We start from the raw sequence: 22,070 nt of genomic DNA, 5'->3' as shown, positions 1-22,070 counted from the left end.
CTCAGGTCCTTTCTGCCCTGGACCCTGGAGATTGGATGGTAGCGTTGGACTTGCAGGACACCTATTTCCATATTCCCATTCTCCCGGCCCACAGACGTTACCTACGATTCGTGGTAGGTCACGAGCACTTTTAGTTCACCGTGCTCCCCTTTGGCCTTACTAGCGCCCCTCGGGTGTTCAGAAAAGTGATGGTAGTGGTTGCAGCTCTTCAGGGCAGTTCGGGAGTTCCAGTCTTCCCCTAACTTGACAACTGGCTGTTGAAGGCGGACACTCCCCTGAAAGTCGTCTCCCACCTCCAGACTACTGCAAACCTCCTGCATTCGCTAGGGTTCACTATCAACGTACCGAAGTCACACCTGACTCCCTTTCAGACACTCCCTTTCATCCGAGCTGTTCTGGACACTGCACTTTTGAGCTTATCCTCCTGAAAATCGAGTCCAGGATATTCAGGCTATGATACCGATGTTTCAGCCTCTATCCTGGATTTTGGTGAGAATGACTGAGGCTGCTGGGCCTCAAGGCCTCCTGCATCCTGCTGGTCCAACATGCAGGATGGCATATGCGGGCTCTGCAATGGGACCTGAAGTTCCAGTGGGCGCAGCATCCGGGGAATCTCTCCGACATGGTTCAGATCTCCGAGGGAACTGCGAAAGACCTGCAGTGGTGGTTGTTGAATCCAGATTGGGTCAATGGCAGATCCCTCTCCCTTCCTCAACCAGATCTCACAGTAGTGACAGATGCATCACTCCTGGGATGGGGTGGCCACATGGGAGAGGTGGAGATCAGAGGCCTCTGGTCTCCGGGCGGAGTCTGGGCTCCACATCAACTTTTTGGAGCTCCTGGCGATCCGACTTGCATTGAAAGCATTCCTTCCCTCTCTCAAACGGAAAGTGGTGCAGGTGTTTACTGACTACACCACCACCATGTGGTATTGCAACCAGCAGGGCGGAGTGGGGTCGTGGACCATTTTTGTCGAGAGGCTCCTCGCCTTTGGGCATGGCTGGAACACCAGGGCACTTCCCTGGTGGTTCACTGAACGTCAGAGCAGACTAACTCGGCCCTCGATGCATAGTCTATCACGAATGGCGTCTCCATCCGGAGGTGGCGCAGGGTCTCCTTCAGCAGTGGGGAGAGCCTTAGTTAGATCTGTTCGCCTCGGCAGAGAACACGCAATGTCAGCTGTTTTGCGCGTTGGAGTTTCCAAGGCGGCACTCGCTCTGTGATGATTTTCGTCACGAATGGCGCTCAGGCCTCCACTACGCCTTCCCGCCAATACCACTTCTGTCCAAAGTTCTGAAGAAGATCAGCTAAGACCGGGCCAAGTAATTTTGGTGGCTCTGGACTGGGCACGAAGAGTCTGGTATTCCGAACTATTGAGCATGGCCATCAATCCTCTGATCAGACTGCCGCTTCGGGAGGATCTTCTGTCGCAGCATCAGGTGACGGTTATCCACCTGAACCTGTCCAGTCTCCGCCTCCGTGCGTGGTGAATGAGCGGCGACAGTTGACGGCTTTTGATCTCTCCTCCCCCAACCCCCCACCCCCCCCCCCCCGCTCCTGCCGAAGTCTGTAATGTCATCTTGGCAGCCAGGCGTCCCTCCACCACAATGGTATACGCCTATTGTTGAAAGAAATTTGTGGCATGGTGTATCAACAAACCTGTTGATCCCCTCTCTGTACCTCTCTCAGAGGTTCTCCTCTTTATTCTTTCTCTTGCCCAGCAGGGCTCTGCTCTGGGCATCCTCAAGGGATATTTGTCTGCCATCTCTGCCTTCTTAAGGCTACCTGACCAACCTTCTCTTTTCAAATCTCCCATTATTGGGAGGTTTCTTAAAGGCCTCACTCATAGGTTTCCTTCCGCCCCGTTCATCATGCCCCAGTGGGATTTGAACTTGGTCCTCACATACCTCATGTGTGCCCCTTTAGAGCTGCTCCACAACTGTCCTCTACCGCTCTTAACCCTTAAAACAGCTTTCTTGATTGCCATCACCTCTGCTTGCAGAGTAAGTGAGCTTCAGGCTCCTTCTTTGAAGCCACCATTCCTAGCAGTGCATCTTGACAAAGTGGTGCTTCGTACCAGGGCTTCCTTTCTTCCCAAAGTGGTAATGCCCTTTCACGCAGGCCAATCTATCACCTTGTCTACTTTTTACGCACCCCCACATATCTCTCATGAGGAGGAGAGACTCCACCATCTGGCTCCAAAAAGAGCATTGGTGTTCTACCTAGATCGTACCAAAGATTTCCTGGTGGACAATGAACTCTTCATGGGATATGTGGGTGCAAAGAAAGGGAAGGCGGTGCAGAAGAGGACCATCTCGCGATGGGTAGCCCTCTGCATCAAGATGTGCTACGCTTTGAAGAAAAAGCAACCCCTGAGGGTTTGCGCGCATTCAACCAGAGAAACTGCTGCTACCACAGGGTTAGCACGCTCCGTTCCAGTCCTCGATATCTGCCAGGCCGCAACGTGGGCGTCCTTACATATGTTCACCAAGCATTCCTGCCTGGACAGTAGGGTCCACAGGGGACGGCTATTTTGGCCATTCGGTCCTGCAGGATTTTTTGGTGTGATCTTAGTTCGTAGCCCACCACCGGGGGTGGTATTCTAAGGTAAGGAATCTGCAGCTAGAAGTCTATCAGATGTACAAGTTACTTACCTTCGGTAATGATATATCTGGTAGAGACACATTCTAGTTGCAGATTCCTTACCGACCCGCCCATCCTCCTTGCACTGACTTCTAGGACCGGTACTTCCCTCTAAGGGCCCTAGTTTTGGCGCACCATTCTCAGTGTTCTTCATGGCTCCGCACTACTGGCGTGGAAAGTCGTGAAAAGAAACTGACGTCAGCGCGCCAGAGTGGCGCCTATATATGTCTGTGATGTCATCACGGCGACCACAACGGCAACGACGCCCGCGGACTCTACCGACACCACCTAACTGCGCGCAGGGGTACTGCTTGAAGGAAAAATCTCCGGATCCAGTCTGATGCCTGGGAAAAGTCTAAGGTAAGGAATCTGCAATTAGAATATGTCTCTACCAGATAAATCGTTACTGAAGGTACGTAACTTTTACTTCTCAAAGAATAGAAAGATTTTTTTTTGTTTTTTTTTTTTTTACTACAATTTCAGTGAGCTGTGGAATCTCCCTTCATCCACCGGAATGAGGACTATTGTAAGAAGGAAAATATTATGACAGGTAAGTAATGTTTCAGTTTGTAATCTTGTAAAAAAACAAAAAACGCTCTGCTGCATCCTTTGTGCATTTTATACGCGGGAGCAGTGTTTCCATCATGAAAATGATGCATCTGAAATGGGTGAGTTGTTCCTCCTCGTTTGTACATGTATTATCCTCCTCTGTTGTGCCCTGTTCCTCACAACAGCTCATTTCTTTTCCAGATTGGGAAGGCAATCAGTACAAATCCAGGTTACCTCAAGCTGAGGAGGATCCGAGCTGCGCAGAACATTGCAAAGACGGTATGACGACTCAAGTCTTTGTTTTGAGTAACCAGGTTTCTTTGTTTTGATTGGCCTTGTTTATTTGTTTTGAAAGACGTGACCAATATTTGTCTGTCTATTCTGATGGGTACCGTAATACTTAGTTAAAATATATAACACACAACTCTCACGTTTGACCTGAAGAATAACTTGGGTCATGAGCCTTACATCTCCTAGCATCTTAAATTTGAACTCCATCATCTCCCAGTAATTGATCGAACACCAAGAGATAAACATTTCATGGCCTCAGCTTACTTCCTGTTTGGTGTAATAAGTCTGATCATATGTATGACAATTACTCACTGTTAACAATCTATTCAGTTTTGCACATAAGGGTGTTAATTGGCTTGTGTCCTGTCAAAGCCCAAGGAATATTATGGCCTAAACTTTAGTAAAGCCTTCACCTGTATCCCTCACAGGAACAAATTCATCCTGAGGTCTTCATTTGTCAAGACAGTCAGGCACAGTAGTTTGTCTTGCTGCTGAAAATGTGGAAACATGGTGTCATTGTTGTCCAGTGTTTTCTATCTCCTCTCCAGTGTTGGGGAGACAAAAACATCGCTATGTGCTGTTAGTGAAGTAACTCTTGTTGTGCTGTTAACCCTGTGCAGTAAGTAGATGGGTGTAACCATATTTGTTCTTTGGGGACGCGCAAGTGGTCAGGTGGAGTGTATATAGATTTTGTTTTTAGGATGTTTAAGGCTGTCTTCACAAATGAGGAGCCATATGAAGGTTCAAAAGCTTGACTTGGGGCAAGGAGAAGTGAAGCTGAGCCACCCTGTTACTAATTCTGTAATTTGGTTTGTTGATGACATTTTAAAGGAGATTAAATTTCACTATTTCCTTGGTTCACATTTTGATCTTCCCGTGGGTATATCAAGCAGCAACAACTTAAAATAAATTATTTGTTCATCGCTTGTGTAGCTATAGATGCACGCGCTGTGGATACTGCTGCCATCTGGCTTTAATGGCTGCTGTTTTCGCCCCCAAATTCAATACACAAACGTCCGAAACATCGGGGCTCATCTAATGCCAACCCTAAAGTCAGTGTTGTTGTGAAGGGAGCATACTGTCTGTTATTTCTTTGTCATAAAATTATTTTCTTGAAGCAAAGTAACCCTACAGCTGATTTAGATCAAGGTGTGGAGAAGGGCTAACCTGGACATTACCTGTCAGCCTATACCAGCCTTCTCAAAAGGCTTGTTTTGAGGCTTCGGAGTGTAAAACAGGCTGCCAGATTCTGCTTGTGCTACCAGAAACTTGACCATGTCAAACCATCTCTATAAATTATCCACCAACCATGTTACAATCCAGACTGAAGTTTGAAAGACTCTACTTCATGCACAAATCTTACTTGAGCAAAGGTTCTGTCAAGGTCTAAATGATGGCTCCCCGTTACCAGTCCGCAAGCAACGAGTGTTCGACTCGCAGATGATCTCGCAACGCTTTTTCAAGAGACTGAAATATTGCGGGCGATCATGAGGAGTTCAACTCTCAAAACTTCCACAGCCTGTGTGTCTCATCTGATTGTTGGTACTAAAAAGAACATTTTCCCCATTCTGTGTTAAACTAGTGTTGAGAGCAATTGACAAATTTACAATCTTCTTGAAATTTGACTGTACTCAACCCTCTGCATCTGAGTACTTTACTACCCCTCCTCGGGCTTTGACTCTTCCTTTTATTGTTCTGAATGATCTCAGGGATGTCAGTGCTTGACACAACTCTGAATAAATAGCTCCTTGTGACTTCAAATATTCACATACAAATTATATAAATCAATTATTATTTTTATGATTTGTGTTTTGGCTCTCGAGTCTGGGGTACATTTTGATGTGCTACTCTTGTATCTAATGCCGCACACCACAAACCAAATTTGTCTCTATGCATGTGATGGGTTTTAATTGTGAAATAAAAGTTGCAGTTTACTTTACAAAATAATAAAGAAGGGGTTGGATGACTTTCTTGGGGAATTATTTTCATAAAACACAATTGAATCAATAAATATAGAAATGTATCAGTGAAACACTAGTGATAATCTCTGTACATCACTGAATACATATACTGGGTTTAAATATGTACATTAACGAATGGACTAGAAGTGTATTGGATACATTGCTTTGAACCGGATTTTTTAATGAGCATTAATAACATGATTATAATCGTTCTGATTGGTCTTCTAGGGGCGTAGTCCAACCGTGCATGTCATTTTATATTTGTTAAATTGTTTAGAGGATGTTTAAGTGGAATTAGAGGTGCATTTGAACGTGGTCATACTGGAATGTACGTATTTAGTTAAATTGTAGTTTTATATATTGTGAACCAGACCCACCGGTATATTGGTGAGCTTTACAATTAAAAGGAGGACATTTAACAGCTATCCATAAACAATATGTTCACATCAATAGGTTAAATATATGATGGAGAACAGATATGTTTCAAATAAGTGCTTATTATTGGACTTTTAATGAGTGTCGGTCAAGTCAATTAATTTTTTTCTTGTTGTGTCGTAGTTGTTGGAGGGCACTGCGTATTAGAAGTAAGATCAGATCATGATATCTCTCGAAATGTTCTTTAGGGAACTTAAGTAGTGAGAGGTAATGGAATCTTAGGTTGGGAAGAAAGTTCTGAGTAGCAGACGGCCATACAGTGCTTGAAGTCTTGTCAGAAGAGTAGATGAAGGGGGTTATGGTGTTCCAGATTGGAGGGCTGCTTTCAGAGGAGGGGTCATGCAGTGTTTCTATCCTAAAAGCTTGTGTTTCCAGGAGAAAGAGGTCAGCGCTTCTAAGCAAGCGAGGGCCAACAGTGAGGCTGAAGGGAGAACCCACAGTTTCTTTGAAACTCGATTGGGGGAGGGAGGACAGTTAAGTTCTTGTAGAATTTGGGTGATCTGGTTTAATTGTATTGTGCTGGTTATAAAGTGGGTAACGGAGTTGAGGACTAGTTGTAGGGGAGCAAGTTGCAGTGTTGGGCTGAACACCAGAAGGGAAATTTCATAGCTCTGTGTCAGGAGGACTATGGTGTGAAACACAATTTTTAATTAGTCTGCTCTTGGATGAAGGCCAAGCATTTAGCACTATTGATGTTGGTGGGTTTGGAATTTAGTCTGAGTGAAGCTTGAAGCCATCAGTCTTTAACTGGTGTATAGCGTTTTGGAGAGAGGAGGAGGAACTTTAGTCTTCAAGAGATTGTTTTCCCGGCGGGTAAGGGTATCTTGGATGGAAAGGCATTTCAGAATGTTCGACAGGTTAACTAGAAGTAAATGTTAGCAACAGTTGCGTGTCATCTGCCTAGTGGGGTTAAAATATGCCTGGTTGTCTCAGTAGTGACCCTGGTGGTTTCAGGTACAGCTCGAATAGCCCAGGGGAAGTATGGACTCTGAGAGAGATGGGGGGACTTGGAAGAAAGTTTGTCAGATTTGTTTGGGGGGGTTGTTTAGATCTCAAGACAGTGCTGCTTAATCTTATCCATAGTTCCAGGATTATTAAGAGAGTTGCTTGGTTGACTTATTAAATGCTGCTGAAATATGGAGGTGGCGTGGTAGGGAAGGATGCTCCATCTTGATGCAGGTATAACAATGCAAATCTTTCAGAAAGTTTTCTATTTTAATTGCTAAAAAGAAGGTTTTGGCAAAGTAGATAGGATGGATCCAGGGACGGGACTCTGTATGTATATTCTAATGAGTTATTGTGCTGTTTATCCACACTTTTCCATCAGTATAGCAGGAGGTCTTGAAAGTCCATATATTTCTGGTTGAAACTCCTGCTGACCTTGGAATATCCAAACGACCTGTATGCAGTGCATCTTTGTCTGAAGACGGAGTCTAATTCCTTCATGCCATACAAAACTTACACTAGCTGGGTCTGTGACAAATGAGCTATACAACGAGTTCCTCCATTGATTGATAGTCAGGGAGTCTTAGGTTGTTCCTTATCTGTCTCTGCTCCCACCCAATCTGCATAAACAGATGTAATTTAATGTTCGATGGCATCTGTCGCTGTAGATACGCATGTTCTGCAATAGCTCGCCATCTGGTGTTGGGCCGGAGTGTTACAAGTTGTTTTTCTTCGAAGAAGTCTTTCGAGTCACGGGACCGAGTGACTCCTCCTTTTGTCTCCATTGCGCATGGGCGTCGACTCCATCCTCGATTGTTTTTTTTCCGCCATCGGGTTCGGACGTGTTCCTGTCGCTCCGAGTTTCGGAACGGAAAATTAGCTAATTTCGGAAGATTTTCGTCGGTATTGTTGCGTTCGGGATCGGCGTACTTAGATTCCACACCGCATCGAAGATCGAAGAGCTCCGGTGCCCTTCGGGGTAGTTTTTCGATCCTCCGTCGGGGCCTGGTCGGCCCGACCGCGTGCTGAAGAACGCCGATGGAACGGACCCCGTTTCGTTTCTGCCCCAAATGCCACAATAAATACCCCTACACAGACCAACACTTGGTCTGCAACCTGTGCCTGTCACCTGAGCACAGCGAAGACACCTGCGAGGCCTGTCGTGCGTTCCGGTCCCGAAAAACACTCCGAGACCGTCGAGCCAGAAGACTTCAAATGGCGTCCGCACCGACAGCCCAACGGGAGTTCGAGGAACAGGAAGAAGAAGGTACCTTCTCGATCCAAGACTCAGACTCCGAAGGATTCGACGACACACAAACCGTGAGTAAGACGTCGAAAACCACACAAAGAAACATTTACAAGGCCCAGGGGACGCCACTGCCACCAGGCCATGGCTCCACCCATAAATTCGGTGACCGACCGTCGGCACCGAAAAAGGCCAAAACAGTGCCGAGATCGTCCGACTCCGGTCGAGACACCGGCACGCAGCCTTCTCGGGACCGAGAAAGTGCTGGAGACAAGCCTCGACACCGAGATGCCGGTGTGGACACGGCTCGACGCCGAGACAGCGGCACCGAAACAGATCGACGCCGAGAGGTTTCGGCCCCGAAAAGGAAAAAAGTCACCTCGGAGCCGAAAAAACACGCAGACAAAGTTTCAACGCCGAAACAAACTGCAAGCGACCCAGCTTCAGGCTCTTATACAGAAGAGCACTCGCTAACCTCCCAAATGCAAAAGCATAGGTTTGAGGAAGAGCTACAAGCAACTGATGTGGACCATACGCAAAAGCGTATCTTCATTCAGCAGGGGACAGGAAAAATAAGCACCCTTCCCCCCATTAGGAGAAAGAGAAGGTTGGAGTTCCAGACGGAACAAGCACCACAACCAAAAGTGGTTAAAAGAATTACACCACCACCCTCTCCTCCGCCCGTGATTACCGTTTCACCAGCACAAACTCCATCTCACTCCCCAGCTCACACCACCATGAGCCAGGGTGACCAAGATCAGGACGCATGGGACCTATACGATGCCCCAGTGTCAGATAACAGCCCGGAGGCCTACCCTACAAAGCCATCTCCACCAGAAGACAGCACCGCGTACTCTCAGGTGGTGGCCAGAGCAGCACAATTTCATAACGTAAGCCTCCACTCAGAACAGGTCGAGGATGATTTCTTGTTCAACACACTCTCCTCCACCCACAGCTCCTACCAAAGCCTGCCTATGCTCCCTGGTATGCTCCGGCACGCAAAAGACATATTTAAGGAGCCGGTCAAAAGTAGGGCAATCACGCCAAGGGTGGAAAAGAAGTATAAGCCGCCTCCTACGGACCCGGTTTTCATCACTACACAGCTGCCACCAGACTCTGTTGTTGTAGGAGCAGCTAGGAAAAGGGCCAACTCTCACACATCTGGAGATGCACCACCCCCAGATAAAGAAAGCCGCAAGTTCGATGCAGCTGGTAAAAGAGTCGCAGCACAAGCTGCAAACCAGTGGCGCATCGCGAACTCCCAGGCACTACTTGCGCGCTATGACAGAGCCCACTGGGACGAGATGCAACATCTCATTGAACATCTGCCCAAGGACTTCCAAAATAGGGCGAAACAAGTGGTTGAGGAGGGACAGACCATCTCCAACAACCAGATACGTTCCTCCATGGACGCTGCAGATACAGCTGCACGGACAATTAATACATCTGTAACTATCAGACGGCATGCATGGCTCCGAACGTCTGGATTTAAACCAGAGATTCAACAAGCAGTTCTCAATATGCCTTTTAATGAAAAAGAACTGTTCGGTCCAGAAGTGGACACAGCGATTGAGAAACTCAAAAAAGATACGGACACTGCCAAAGCCATGGGCGCACTCTACTCCCCGCAGAGCAGAGGGAATTACAGCACATTCCGTAAAACGCCCTTTCGAGGGGGGTTTCGGGGTCAAAGCACACAAGCCAGCACCTCACAAGCAACACCGTCCAGTTACCAGGGACAGTATAGAGGAGGTTTTCGGGGACAATATAGAGGAGGGCAATTCCCTAGAAATAGAGGGAGATTTCAAAGCCCCAAAACCCCTACTACTAAACAATGACTCACATGTCACTCACCCCCTCCACACAACACCAGTGGGGGGAAGAATAGGTCATTATTACAAAGCATGGGAGGAAATCACTACAGACACTTGGGTTCTAGCAATTATCCAACATGGTTATTGCATAGAATTTCTACAATTCCCTCCAAACATACCACCAAAAGCACAAAATTTAACAACACACCATTCCAATCTCCTGGAGATAGAAGTGCAGGCACTATTGCAAAAGAATGCAATCGAATTAGTGCCAAACACACAGATAAACACAGGAGTTTACTCACTGTACTTTCTGATACCAAAGAAGGACAAAACGCTGAGACCAATCCTAGACCTCAGAGTAGTGAACACATTCATCAAATCAGACCACTTCCACATGGTCACACTACAAGAAGTATTGCCATTGCTAAAACTACACGACTACATGGCAACTTTAGACCTCAAGGATGCTTATTTCCATATACCAATACACCCATCTCACAGGAAATACCTAAGGTTTGTATTCAAAGGAATACATTACCAATTCAAGGTACTGCCTTTCGGATTAACAACCGCACCAAGAGTCTTTACCAAATGTCTAGCGGTAGTCGCTGCACACATAAGAAGGCAGCAAATACATGTGTTCCCATATTTGGACGACTGGCTAATCAAGGCCCATTCGTTCATACAGTGCTCAAATCACACAAATCAGATCATACAAACCCTCTTCAAACTCGGGTTCACCGTCAATTTCACAAAATCCAAAATTCTGCCACGCAAGGTACAACAATACCTGGGAGCCATAATAGACACATCAAAGGGAGTAGCCACTCCAAGTCCACAAAGAATTCAAAATTTCAACACCATCATACAACGCATGTATCCAACACAAAAGATACAGGCAAAGATGGTATTACAACTCCTAGGCATGATGTCATCATGCATAGCCATTGTCCCAAACGCAAGACTGCACATGAGGCCCTTACAACAATGCCTAGCATCACAGTGGTCTCAAGCACAGGGTCACCTTCTAGATCTGGTGTTAATAGACCGCCAAACTTACCTCTCGCTTCTGTGGTGGAACAACATAAATTTAAACAAGGGGCGGCCTTTCCAAGACCCAGTGCCACAATACGTAATAACAACAGATGCTTCCATGACAGGGTGGGGAGCACACCTCGATCAACACAGCATACAAGGACAATGGAACGTACATCAAACAAAACTGCATATCAATCACCTAGAACTTCTAGCAGTTTTTCAAGCACTAAAAGCTTTCCAACCAATAATCGTTCACAAATACATTCTCGTCAAAACAGACAACATGACAACAATGTATTATCTAAACAAGCAGGGAGGGACGCACTCCACGCAGTTAAGCCTGCTAGCACAAAAAATTTGGCATTGGGCAATTCACAACCAAATTCGCCTAATTGCACAGTTTATACCAGGGATACAAAATCAACTCGCAGACAATCTCTCTCGAGATCACCAACAGGTCCACGAATGGGAAATTCACCCCCAAATTCTGAACACTTATTTCAAACTCTGGGGAACACCTCAGATAGACTTGTTTGCGACGAGGGAGAACGCAAAATGCCAAAACTTCGCATCCAGGTACCCACACAAACAATCCCAAGGCAATGCCCTATGGATGAACTGGTCAGGGATATTTGCTTACGCTTTTCCTCCTCTCCCTCTCCTTCCTTACCTGGTAAACAAACTCAGTCAAAGCAAACTCAAACTCATATTGATAGCACCAACTTGGGCAAGGCAACCCTGGTACACAACGCTGCTAGACCTATCAGTGGTACCCTGCATCAAATTGCCCAACAGGCCAGATCTGTTGACACAGCACAACCAAAAGATCAGACACCCAGATCCAGCATCGCTGAATCTAGCAATCTGGCTCCTGAAATCCTAGAATTCGGGCACTTACAACTTACTCAAGAATGTATGGAAGTCATAAAACAAGCAAGAAGGCCATCCACCAGGCACTGCTATGCAAGTAAATGGAAGAGGTTTGTTTGCTACTGCCATATTAATCAAATACAACCATTACACACAACTCCAGAACATGTAGTGGGTTACTTGCTTCACTTACAAAAATCTAACCTAGCTTTCTCTTCCATTAAGATTCACCTTGCAGCAATATCTGCATACCTGCAGACTACCTATTCAACTTCCCTATATAAAATACCAGTCATTAAAGCATTCATGGAGGGCCTTAGGAGAATTATACCACCAAGAACACCACCTGTTCCTTCATGGAACCTAAATGTTGTCCTAACTAGACTTATGGGTCCACCTTTTGAACCCATGCACTCCTGCGACATACAGTTCCTAACCTGGAAGGTGGCATTTCTCATCGCCATTACTTCCCTGAGAAGAGTAAGCGAGATTCAGGCGTTTACTATACAAGAACCTTTTATACAACTACACAAAAATAAAGTCGTCCTGAGGACCAATCCTAAATTTTTGCCAAAGGTTATTTCACCGTTCCATCTAAATCAAACAGTGGAACTTCCAGTGTTCTTTCCACAGCCAGATACCGTAGCTGAAAGGGCACTACATACATTAGATGTCAAAAGAGCATTAATGTATTACATTGACAGAACAAAAAACATCAGAAAGACTAAACAACTCTTTATTGCATTTCAAAAACCTCACGCAGGAAACCCAATTTCAAAACAAGGTATAGCCAGATGGATAGTTAAATGCATCCAAATCTGCTACCTTAAAGCTAAACGACAGCTGCCCATTACACCAAGGGCACACTCAACCAGAAAGAAAGGTGCTACCATGGCCTTTCTAGGAAACATCCCAATGCAAGAAATATGTAAGGCAGCCACATGGTCTACGCCTCACACATTCACCAAGCACTACTGTGTAGACGTGTTATCCGCACAACAAGCCACAGTAGGTCAAGCCGTATTAAGGACATTATTTCAGACTACTTCCACTCCTACAGGCTGATCCACCGCTTTTGGGGAAATAACTGCTTACTAGTCTATGCAGAACATGCGTATCTACAGCGACAGATGCCATCGAACTGAAAATGTCACTTACCCAGTGTACATCTGTTCGTGGCATCAGTCGCAGTAGATTCGCATGTGCCCACCCGCCTCCCCGGGAGCCTGTAGCAGTTTGGAAGTTACCTTCAATTATTTCTATATGTATCATCTCAACCTTAAATAGGTGCATACTTAGTCACTCCATTGCATGGGCACTATTACTACAATTCAACTCCTACCTCACCCTCTGCGGGGAAAAACAATCGAGGATGGAGTCGACGCCCATGCGCAATGGAGACAAAAGGAGGAGTCACTCGGTCCCGTGACTCGAAAGACTTCTTCGAAGAAAAACAACTTGTAACACTCCGGCCCAACACCAGATGGCGAGCTATTGCAGAACATGCGAATCTACTGCGACTGATGCCACGAACAGATGTACACTGGGTAAGTGACATTTTCATTCTCATTCTCTCTCTGCAGTTGGCAACCTCGCAGAACAAAGTCTACTTGAACGCGGACAGCCTTGTGATGAACCTGCAGGAACTGGCCTTTGACAAGTAAGAACTGACGGGAGAATCCCACAACAGAAGAAAGGGAGGGTCAATACATCACTTGCACTGGAATCACACTTGTGTAATCAATGTGGTTAAAAGCATTGGCTTTTTAGATATAGTATTACAATGTCCTTACTTCAGGGCATGCTGTGGTTGATTAATGGTATTGCCTAGAAACAGAAACTTTTGATAGTTTAACAATGTGCTTGATAGACATGGATAATGTGAATGTGCACTGCCGGCTGCAGGACCAGTGAAGCCATCATTAGTCAGGCTGCACAGAGTGGTTACCTTTGCCCCTACGGTACTGCTGCTGCTTTTCTAGTGATTAATACTCTCAAGCGTGAACTGATGACTGCTGCTGAGGCCCTGCTGCTAGATAGGCTCTTGTCTGGTTTGAAGAACAGATGCTTGGGGTTTACGTCCTTGTAAATGGGATCTCCTTGTTCTCTGAGAAACCATGCTTGTAGGATCTTACCAATTTTGGTGATGCAGTAGGTGTTGAGGCAAGCCCTCCCAGGGCTCTGTGCTGCATCAGGTACAGTGCCCCCTTGCTCCAGACATTACTGAAAGCGACTGTAGGGAGTTGGAGGAGGATAACGGGATCTATGATATTCCACTGGGTTGCTGACAGTGTCGCACCAAACCATCATCGAATATAAAAGACCGAAAACTCCCTGGACCTAGTGGCTTCTTGACCCACCAGTGTTCTTCACCATGCCTGGCCTGCCCCACATCTGGTTCAGAGCAGTCTTTGAGTATTTCTCCTTGAAGTCTGCCCACTACTGCTCCAAGGCCTACTATTTATGGAAATTGTGGGTCTAGCAGATCCCCTTCACTGATGTGAAGTTTAAAAGTTTAAAACTGTCCTGCAGAGAGCAACTCTGTTATCTGGTAGGAGTGTACTTAGTTGGGAACTGACAAATAAGACGGGAGTCCTTGCGATCGTTTAAGCTCAACCACTTCTGTCCCCGTCAGAGACTAACATTTACAGAGGCCAAATGAAGTATCGTCCTGGCTTACCCCGATCCCCACTCAAAAACTGTGCATATCCCGAATCCTTCATTCGTTTTCACACATCTACACATGCATAATGATTTATCAGTCAACAGAGAGCAACAACTGCAGTATCACTGAACTGTAGCAAAACCAGTTACAGACATAGTAACACAGTTGGGACAGCTGAGCCCATCTCACCAAAGTCAATATAAAGTGAAAATAAAACACCAAGGTGCTGTGTGTAAGTGGACAGAGGGATGTCCCATATGCATGCTATGATTTCATCTTTGGCGGATCACACCTTTGTGCTGTTTGCAGAGCAAGCAAATATTTTGAAACTATTGTTCCCCGAAGTCCATGAGGAAGATTCTAGCTTAGATTTTATTGATAGCTCTCAACTACTTTCAAAAGCATATGAAGGGTTTGTGACCTGGGACATTAGTGCAACAGGTCAGTGAATGGTTGTTTCTTTGAGCTGCAGCAAATGATTATCTCCATCAGTCAACCTCTCTTCTTCATTCTGATCTCTAGATGTATATAAACTAGGGATTTGAAACATACTTTTTCCAGCAATATGTGGCACATTTATTGCAAAAAGCTTATTTTGTTTTTTTACTTCAAAGTATTTTTGCTAGATAGTTCTTGAATAGGGAAGTAATTTATTTTGCTCTTGCAAGACTATTCATCTGCTTTTTTAAAAAACGTATATAACTTCAGAAAATTGCTCTGTGGTGTGGCTCATACACTAAACACATTGCACAAGTTCCCCTAGTGTTTTGTGGTAGATGCAGTTCAATCAAAACATTTTACTCACATTTCAATGTTGGATAAATACCTGTTCAGCCTTTGCATGAAATCTCCCGACACGTTTTATCCATCTTACTGCTCCTTGGAGAAGTTATTTCCTTCATTTAGACCAACGTTCATGATGCTTCAAGTAGCTTTTTATGAAATAACGCACACAGAATGGGTGAAATTGTCCAAGATTATAAATGAATGTACTGAGGATAACAATTTAGCAAATTGTTAGTGTCCTTAATACAAAACTGCAGCTGCTACCTCGTGAGAGTGCATGGGTGCCTGTATTAAAATTAATTGTTTATTGATGCAGTCATGACGTATGACTCATTAACAATATGGGATATAAATATTGGTATTGGAGCACCTTAACCCCTTTGCTGCCAGGCCTTTTCCCCCTCAGGTGCCAGGCCTTTTTTTGGCTATTTGGGGCAGTTCGCTCTTAGGCCCTCATAACTTTTTGTCCACATAAGCTTCCGATGCCAAATTTGCGTCCTTTTTTTCCCAGTATCCTAGGGATTCTAGGGGTACCCAGAGTTTCTGGGTTACTTTGGAGGACACCAAGAAATTAGCCAGAATACAGCGAAAATTTTGTTTAAAAAAGAAATGGAAAAAAGGGTAACAAGAAGGCTTGTGGCTTTTTCTCTAAAAATGGCATCAACAAAGGGTTTGCAGTTCTAAAATCACCATCTTCCCAGCGTTCAGGAACAGGCAGACTTGAATCAGAAAACCACATTTTTCAACACAATTTTGGGCATTTTACTGGGGCATACCCCATTTTTACTATTTTATGTGCTTTTAGCCTCCTTCCAGTTAGTGACAGAAATGGGTGTGAAAACAATGCTGGATCCCGGACAGCTAAACATGTCTAAAAAGTAGACAAAATTCTGAATTCAGCATGGAGTCATTTGTGTAGATCCTACAAGGTTTTCCTGCAGAAAATAACAGCTGAAATAAAACGATATTGAAATTGAGGTGAAAAAAACAGCCATTTTTCTCCACGTTTTACTCTAACTTTTTCCTGCAATGTCAGATTTGTGAATGCAATATACCGTTAGGTCTGCTGGACTCTTCTGGTTGCAGGGATATTAGGGCTTGTCGGTTCATCAAGAACTCTAGGTACCCAGAGCCAATAAAGGAACAGCACCTTGCAGTGGGTTTTCATTGTATACCGGGTATACAGCATTCATTTGGTTAATTATAAAGAGTGAAAAATGGACATCAAGGAAACCTTTGTATTTCCAAAATGGGCACAAGATAATGTGTTGAGAAGCAGTGGTTATTTGCACATCTCTGACCTGCGTTTTTGGTCCTGGGCTTAGCAGCCATCTAGGGAAACCTACCAAACCCAAACATTTCTGAAAACTAGACACCTGAGGGAGCCCAGGGAGATGTAACTTATGTGGATCCCCCAGTGTTTTCTTACCCAGAATCCTCCGCAAACCTCAAATTTTGCTAAAAAAAAAAAAAATCAAAATTTTCGCTCATTTCTGTGTGGGATCACCGCACCGGCACAAATTTCCCACCACCCAACGTACCCCTCAGTTTCCCAATAAAAATGATACCTCACTTGTGTAGGTGGGCCAAGTGCCTGTGACAGGGAAGAGCCAAAAACGTCGAAAATGAGGGGGAACCAAAGCGGGTCCAAAAGGGCAGTTTGGGGGGGAAAAAAAAAAGTTTTTAGGCTGACAAGTGGGGCAGAATTTTTATCGGTATAGATGCAACAATGCTGGGTGGTAGGAATTTTGTGGATTCCTGCAGATTCCGGAAGGTTCCATCACAAAAATGTGGGAAAATTATGTGATTTCAAGCAAAGTTGGAGGTTTCCAGGGCATTGTGGGTAAGAAAATTGTGCGGGTGCATGTGAAGCACACCACCCTGGCCTCACCCAGATGTTTAGTTTTCAGATGTGTCTAAGTCTCGTAGATTTTTCTACAAGGCAGCGTCCCAAAGTCCAAAAAGTGCAGCCCTCACCATTCCAAGTGGGACGATTTTGAGAGTTAAACAAGCTCTCATGGCCCAAATGTAAAACCAAAACCCCAAATAATCAAATGTCCTCTTGCTTGCCGTGGGATAGGATGTTTTAGTGTGTGGGGGGAGAGCTGAAAGACTGTTACCCCCTTCATTTGGGGGTGGGGGCATAACCATGCCCATGCTGGTTGGTAGCCACCACCCCACTATTCCCTGGCATCTAGTAGGCTTTCTGCCTATGAAAAATAGCCACACATGCAGGGGAGTGGAATATCAGTTTGGGATATGCACTCCTTTCTAACAACCAGTATGGGGGAGGTGTACTATTCTAACTCCTTTCCAACAAACATTGGGAACATACATATATGAGGGTGAAGAGCATATTTTCAATTCTAACTCCGGTTTAACAAACAATTGTTAAATTGTGAACATTTTGGTGGGGTGCAGAGAAGGGTGTCAAATTCACTACCTCCATATTAGAAGTACCCATTAACGTTATTGCAAAAATCAAAATATTAACTTTTTAAAAACTAAACAGTTCAGTGTCATACAGTTGGAAAAAATTATTAATTTACAAATACATCAACATTAAAAAAATCTAATTATTACCTAAATCGTTTTCAAAATAGAAAGTATTCCTCACTCTCCTCTCTCACATTATTTAAACATATTTTACGTTTACATTAAGTCAAATGTAATCATATTTTTAAGATACTAGCCACCCATTTCCTTCAGAAACCCACAACCCTTAATACGGAATGAAATAATTGTTTTAGAAATTCAGCATGCAATTTCAAAGTTCAATAAGTTTAAAAACAATATTATATTAATTTTTAAGTTCAACATTAACATAATTAATACAGATACTGATTAATATAAATCAATGAATATCTTAATTCAAAGACTACCCATCCAATCTTGCAGTACACCCCACGTCCCAAAAATACAAATATTTGTAAAACTATATAGCAAGTAAATAAATAGCACTGTCAAACATTACAAATATAAAACGTTAATAATAATCCTATTGTGCTTCAAAAATAACACTACCTACCCAAACTAACTCAGAACCCTTAAATAAAAAAAAAAGTTTAAAATAAATATATAACAATTTTACAATTTAACATTCGGACGTACTAAAGAATATTTCCAATCATATTTGCGTACCTACTGAAATTGTATTTTAAATACTACCTACCCAATCTTGCAGTAACCACCACAGCTTTAAAGTAACATTACATGATAAAAAAAAATTTAAACGCGCAACCGAATAACAAAGAAAATAAATGTAATATTTATCTTGTTAATCAGTTAACATTCATATATAGTTTGGGGAAGAAAAAAAAAACTTACCCAACCATCCCCCAATAAACCAGACAACTCGTAAACAAAATTATATATTACTCTATATACTTTATAAAAAAAAAAAAAATAATTAAACTACGTTTCACAATAACATAAATAATGAAATGAAAACATAATGCAATACAGTAAAACAACATAATAAAAATATAGTAATTGATATTTTATTATTTTAAAACAAATGTGTATGCTTACCTTCAATATTTTTGTCCATGGTATTTTTGTAGTCGTAATATTTTGACCATGATACAATGGTCAGATGATATATTAGAATTTATACTTAGGTGGACAACTATGCCTTCTCGCTAATGGACTTCGTCAATTAGGAAAATTATTGGTTAATATTAAATATTGGAAAGAAGATGCAGAGCACAAACTGCTGCTTTCTAGGGACCTTCTCAACACTGATTCCATGACCATAAACCGCGATCTGGCCATTTGGTGGTCGTTACATCTCTGTTCTTGGACCTCAAGAGGCGACCGTGGCAAAAGTCATCAGTGTTCTTACAACCCTCCTATGAAACTAATATGCGACTCTGCTCATGATCTGCAGTTTTCACACTTGTTCAGGTTTGATAACTAATTTACCTGCAAGCACAAGAGTCTGTAGCACGTCTGCATGTAGTGGGACCTGAGAGTAACTGAAATTAATGAAATGGAGGCGATGTGTGACTGAAATGTTACTTGTCGGTAAAGCACCATCCACTGAGCACATTTTTGGCCACCTCAGCTCAAGAGGTTCTGTGCCCAGAAAAGAGTTTGGGAAGAAAACAAATGTAAATTAGGGGGAATTAAGTTTAACTTGTGCTATGTCTCTATAAGACATTAGAGTTAGACTCCATTGGCTTGTTATAAATAGTTTTGAGGCCATGCACACGGTCATACTCTTAGTTACATAGACCCTGTTGGTACAACGCAAAATGGGTGTTCATTGGCCTAGCTTGGGTTTCAGATCATGTTAAGCAAACACCTTATGAAATATAAAGCATAGATTGACTCACTATTCAGCAGATGACAAACACACATGATGAACTATGACCAGAAAGAGTGTGTATGAAAAGAGTCCAGGGACTGCCATGATTTTCTAATGCTACGATGTAAGCATCCAGTTGGGTTGTATCTATTACTCAACAAAGACCATGAGCTTTCCCTATCCTAGAAAGTCATTTTGATCAATCAAAACAGCCATTGAGAATGCCTGGAGTTATCCTGTCGCCCACTGGGGTGCAAATGCTAACCTGGGAGCACAGCTAATCTGTGGGTTCAGTCCTGACCAGGTTTGGTCTCTCAGAACTGTGACTATCGGTGTGTTGGGTCATGCTCGTGGCAAAAAGCCTTAAAGCGGGGTATGCCTCGTTTTCTTTACGCCTTTTTTGGACCCTGTTCCCTTATCACTGGAAGGCAAATTGATGAAGACTTAAAAACATGAGGAATTTTATAGTAATGTGCTTTGTACAATTTCAAACATACTTGCATTTTCTCCCTGCCCATCACTCTGTAGCCCAGGCTTTACCAATTTGTTATAGTTTTTGAGCGACATGTCTTGGTTTGTTCACAATATTTTAATTAAACGTTATGCTTCATACACAGAGCAGCTTACACGGGTACAAGTACCTGAATTCCAGAATACCATGACATGCGCACTCTCATCAGCTTGTGTTTTTCGGAAATCTTGGGGCTTCGCATTTTATATACTGCTTTTGAGATGTGCTTATGAAGCCCCTTTTACCACCGATTGTGGACACCTAGATATGGCAAGTATGGTAAGTTTTATTCTTAAATAGTCTGTGTAATAGTTATTCCTTTTTTGTTTCATTTTCAGGGATATGAACTACGTTTCCCTCACCCATCAGAAGAAGTAACCTGATATGGGCCGGAAGTTTGATTCTGGACTATAAAAGGATGTCTCACCCTTTTGCTCTACCATGCCAACTCCTGTGTCTTAGCCCAACCTGAGGAGATCTGAGGCACAGATGAAGTCTGTCTTGAAATGGAGCAGGGTATTACACCAGTAGCTGCTCTGCTACTAGTTTAATTGTGTTCGAACACGCGGTCTTGTATTTGTTTTTCAAAATGGCTCTTGACTGTGTGGAGGTGGAAAGAAGAGTTTAGACGTGAGCTTGAATATTACAATGTTAAGCTATCTGCAACTTTTCAAATTAAATCTTTACCAAACTGTTGTAGGAGAGATGCAAAGAATTTCTTGCAATAGGTTAACTTAATTCATGATTTTGTCGATTGTCACTTTGTTACTGACTCTTGATGAGCATAGCTGTTTCTTTTGTACTCCCTGCCAATTCCTCAAGGTTTCTTTCTTCATGGGCTGCAGTATTCTTTATGGGGTACGGATAGTCAGGACTTATGGGAAGTTGTAGAAAGTGACCATATGCCTCTCGGTCACCTGAGCACCATAGTTCTCATCTTTGGCTAACAAGCTCATGCATTGTAAAAGTCTTCGTGTACTTGAGCTGGACTAAAGTATGAGATTGACATGGTTTATAGAACTAAAGGAGGAGATGGGCAATCTGGTTTCTCAGCATCATGTGGTCACTTTTGCATAACTTTACAATGCTGTTGCACTATTGAGTCCTGTTCTGCCCTGTACTGAGTAGCAGTCCGCACTCTGAGTACAGGGTCCGTACATTCCAGAGAGGTATAGAGTTGTAAATTTATATGAAGCTTCATATAATCCAAAGCAAAGAGTTTGACTTCATTTATAACTGGTGGAGTTCAAAGTAACACATAATGTGAAAGAAAATAGACCTCAATTTATATTTGTCTGCAGCAAGCCGAGCAGCTTTTATTGGTGAGTTTCTCAAGTACACCAAGAGAGTGGCTTGCGGTGAATTCACACATATATGTTGACATCAGACCTAATGTGATTAATTCTCTGAGATTTGGAAGTACAAAATGTAGTCCATTATTTCCTTTCAGATGTCAAGATGTCCTGGCACAGGTCATGTATGTTGTGGTGTTTCAAGCTATATCTCCTTGTGTTAACTGATCCACCACACACCTGCACACATGATACTGTTTCATGGATGGACATCTTCTTGTGAAACTTCAGTGGATGCACCTTTCTTGTTGTTAGATTAAACCCATACAGAATTAAGGCATAACTTTATGAATTTGTGGCTTAGCGCTGATCATTATCATCCATTTAGACACTTGTTTTTTTGTGCAGTGGTACCCCACAACAAAATAAACATTTCCATGTTTCTTTTTGTGTCCCATTTCTTGCGTTATGCACAGATGCCATATTCGTATTTGATGTCTAACCTTGCCTTTCCCAGGCTGCTCATTTCTAGGCCTGCCTTTGTTTTGCGTTTACATTATTTAGAGCAGTGGTGCATTGTACCCCATATGTCAGGTTACCTTTATGTTACCTAAACAAAAACAGATTTAGCAAGATGTGTATGTTTGTTATATTCTGTATAATCCTTCTAGAATTCCATACTGGTAACCGCTGAATGACTTATCCATTTCAC

At 43.4% G+C, this 22,070-nt stretch overlaps 1 protein-coding gene across 1 annotated transcript in view; it reads left to right on the top strand.

Moving 5' to 3' along the window:
* Positions 1-21,802, top strand: part of LOC138265271 (prohibitin-2-like) — a 64,504-nt gene extending 42,702 nt beyond the window's left edge. Inside the window, exons 8-10 of the mRNA XM_069212870.1 lie at positions 3,394-3,471; positions 13,379-13,455; positions 20,405-21,802. Coding sequence (XP_069068971.1) covers positions 3,394-3,471; positions 13,379-13,455; positions 20,405-20,444 — 195 coding nt within the window. The 3' untranslated portion in view covers positions 20,445-21,802. The remainder of the gene's footprint in view (positions 1-3,393; positions 3,472-13,378; positions 13,456-20,404) is intronic.
* Positions 21,803-22,070: the final 268 nt, after the last annotated feature.

This window comes from Pleurodeles waltl, chromosome 11, assembly GCF_031143425.1.
Source record: "Pleurodeles waltl isolate 20211129_DDA chromosome 11, aPleWal1.hap1.20221129, whole genome shotgun sequence".
NCBI lineage: Eukaryota > Metazoa > Chordata > Amphibia > Caudata > Salamandridae > Pleurodeles > Pleurodeles waltl.
This window is presented reverse-complemented; position numbering and strand designations above follow the sequence as displayed.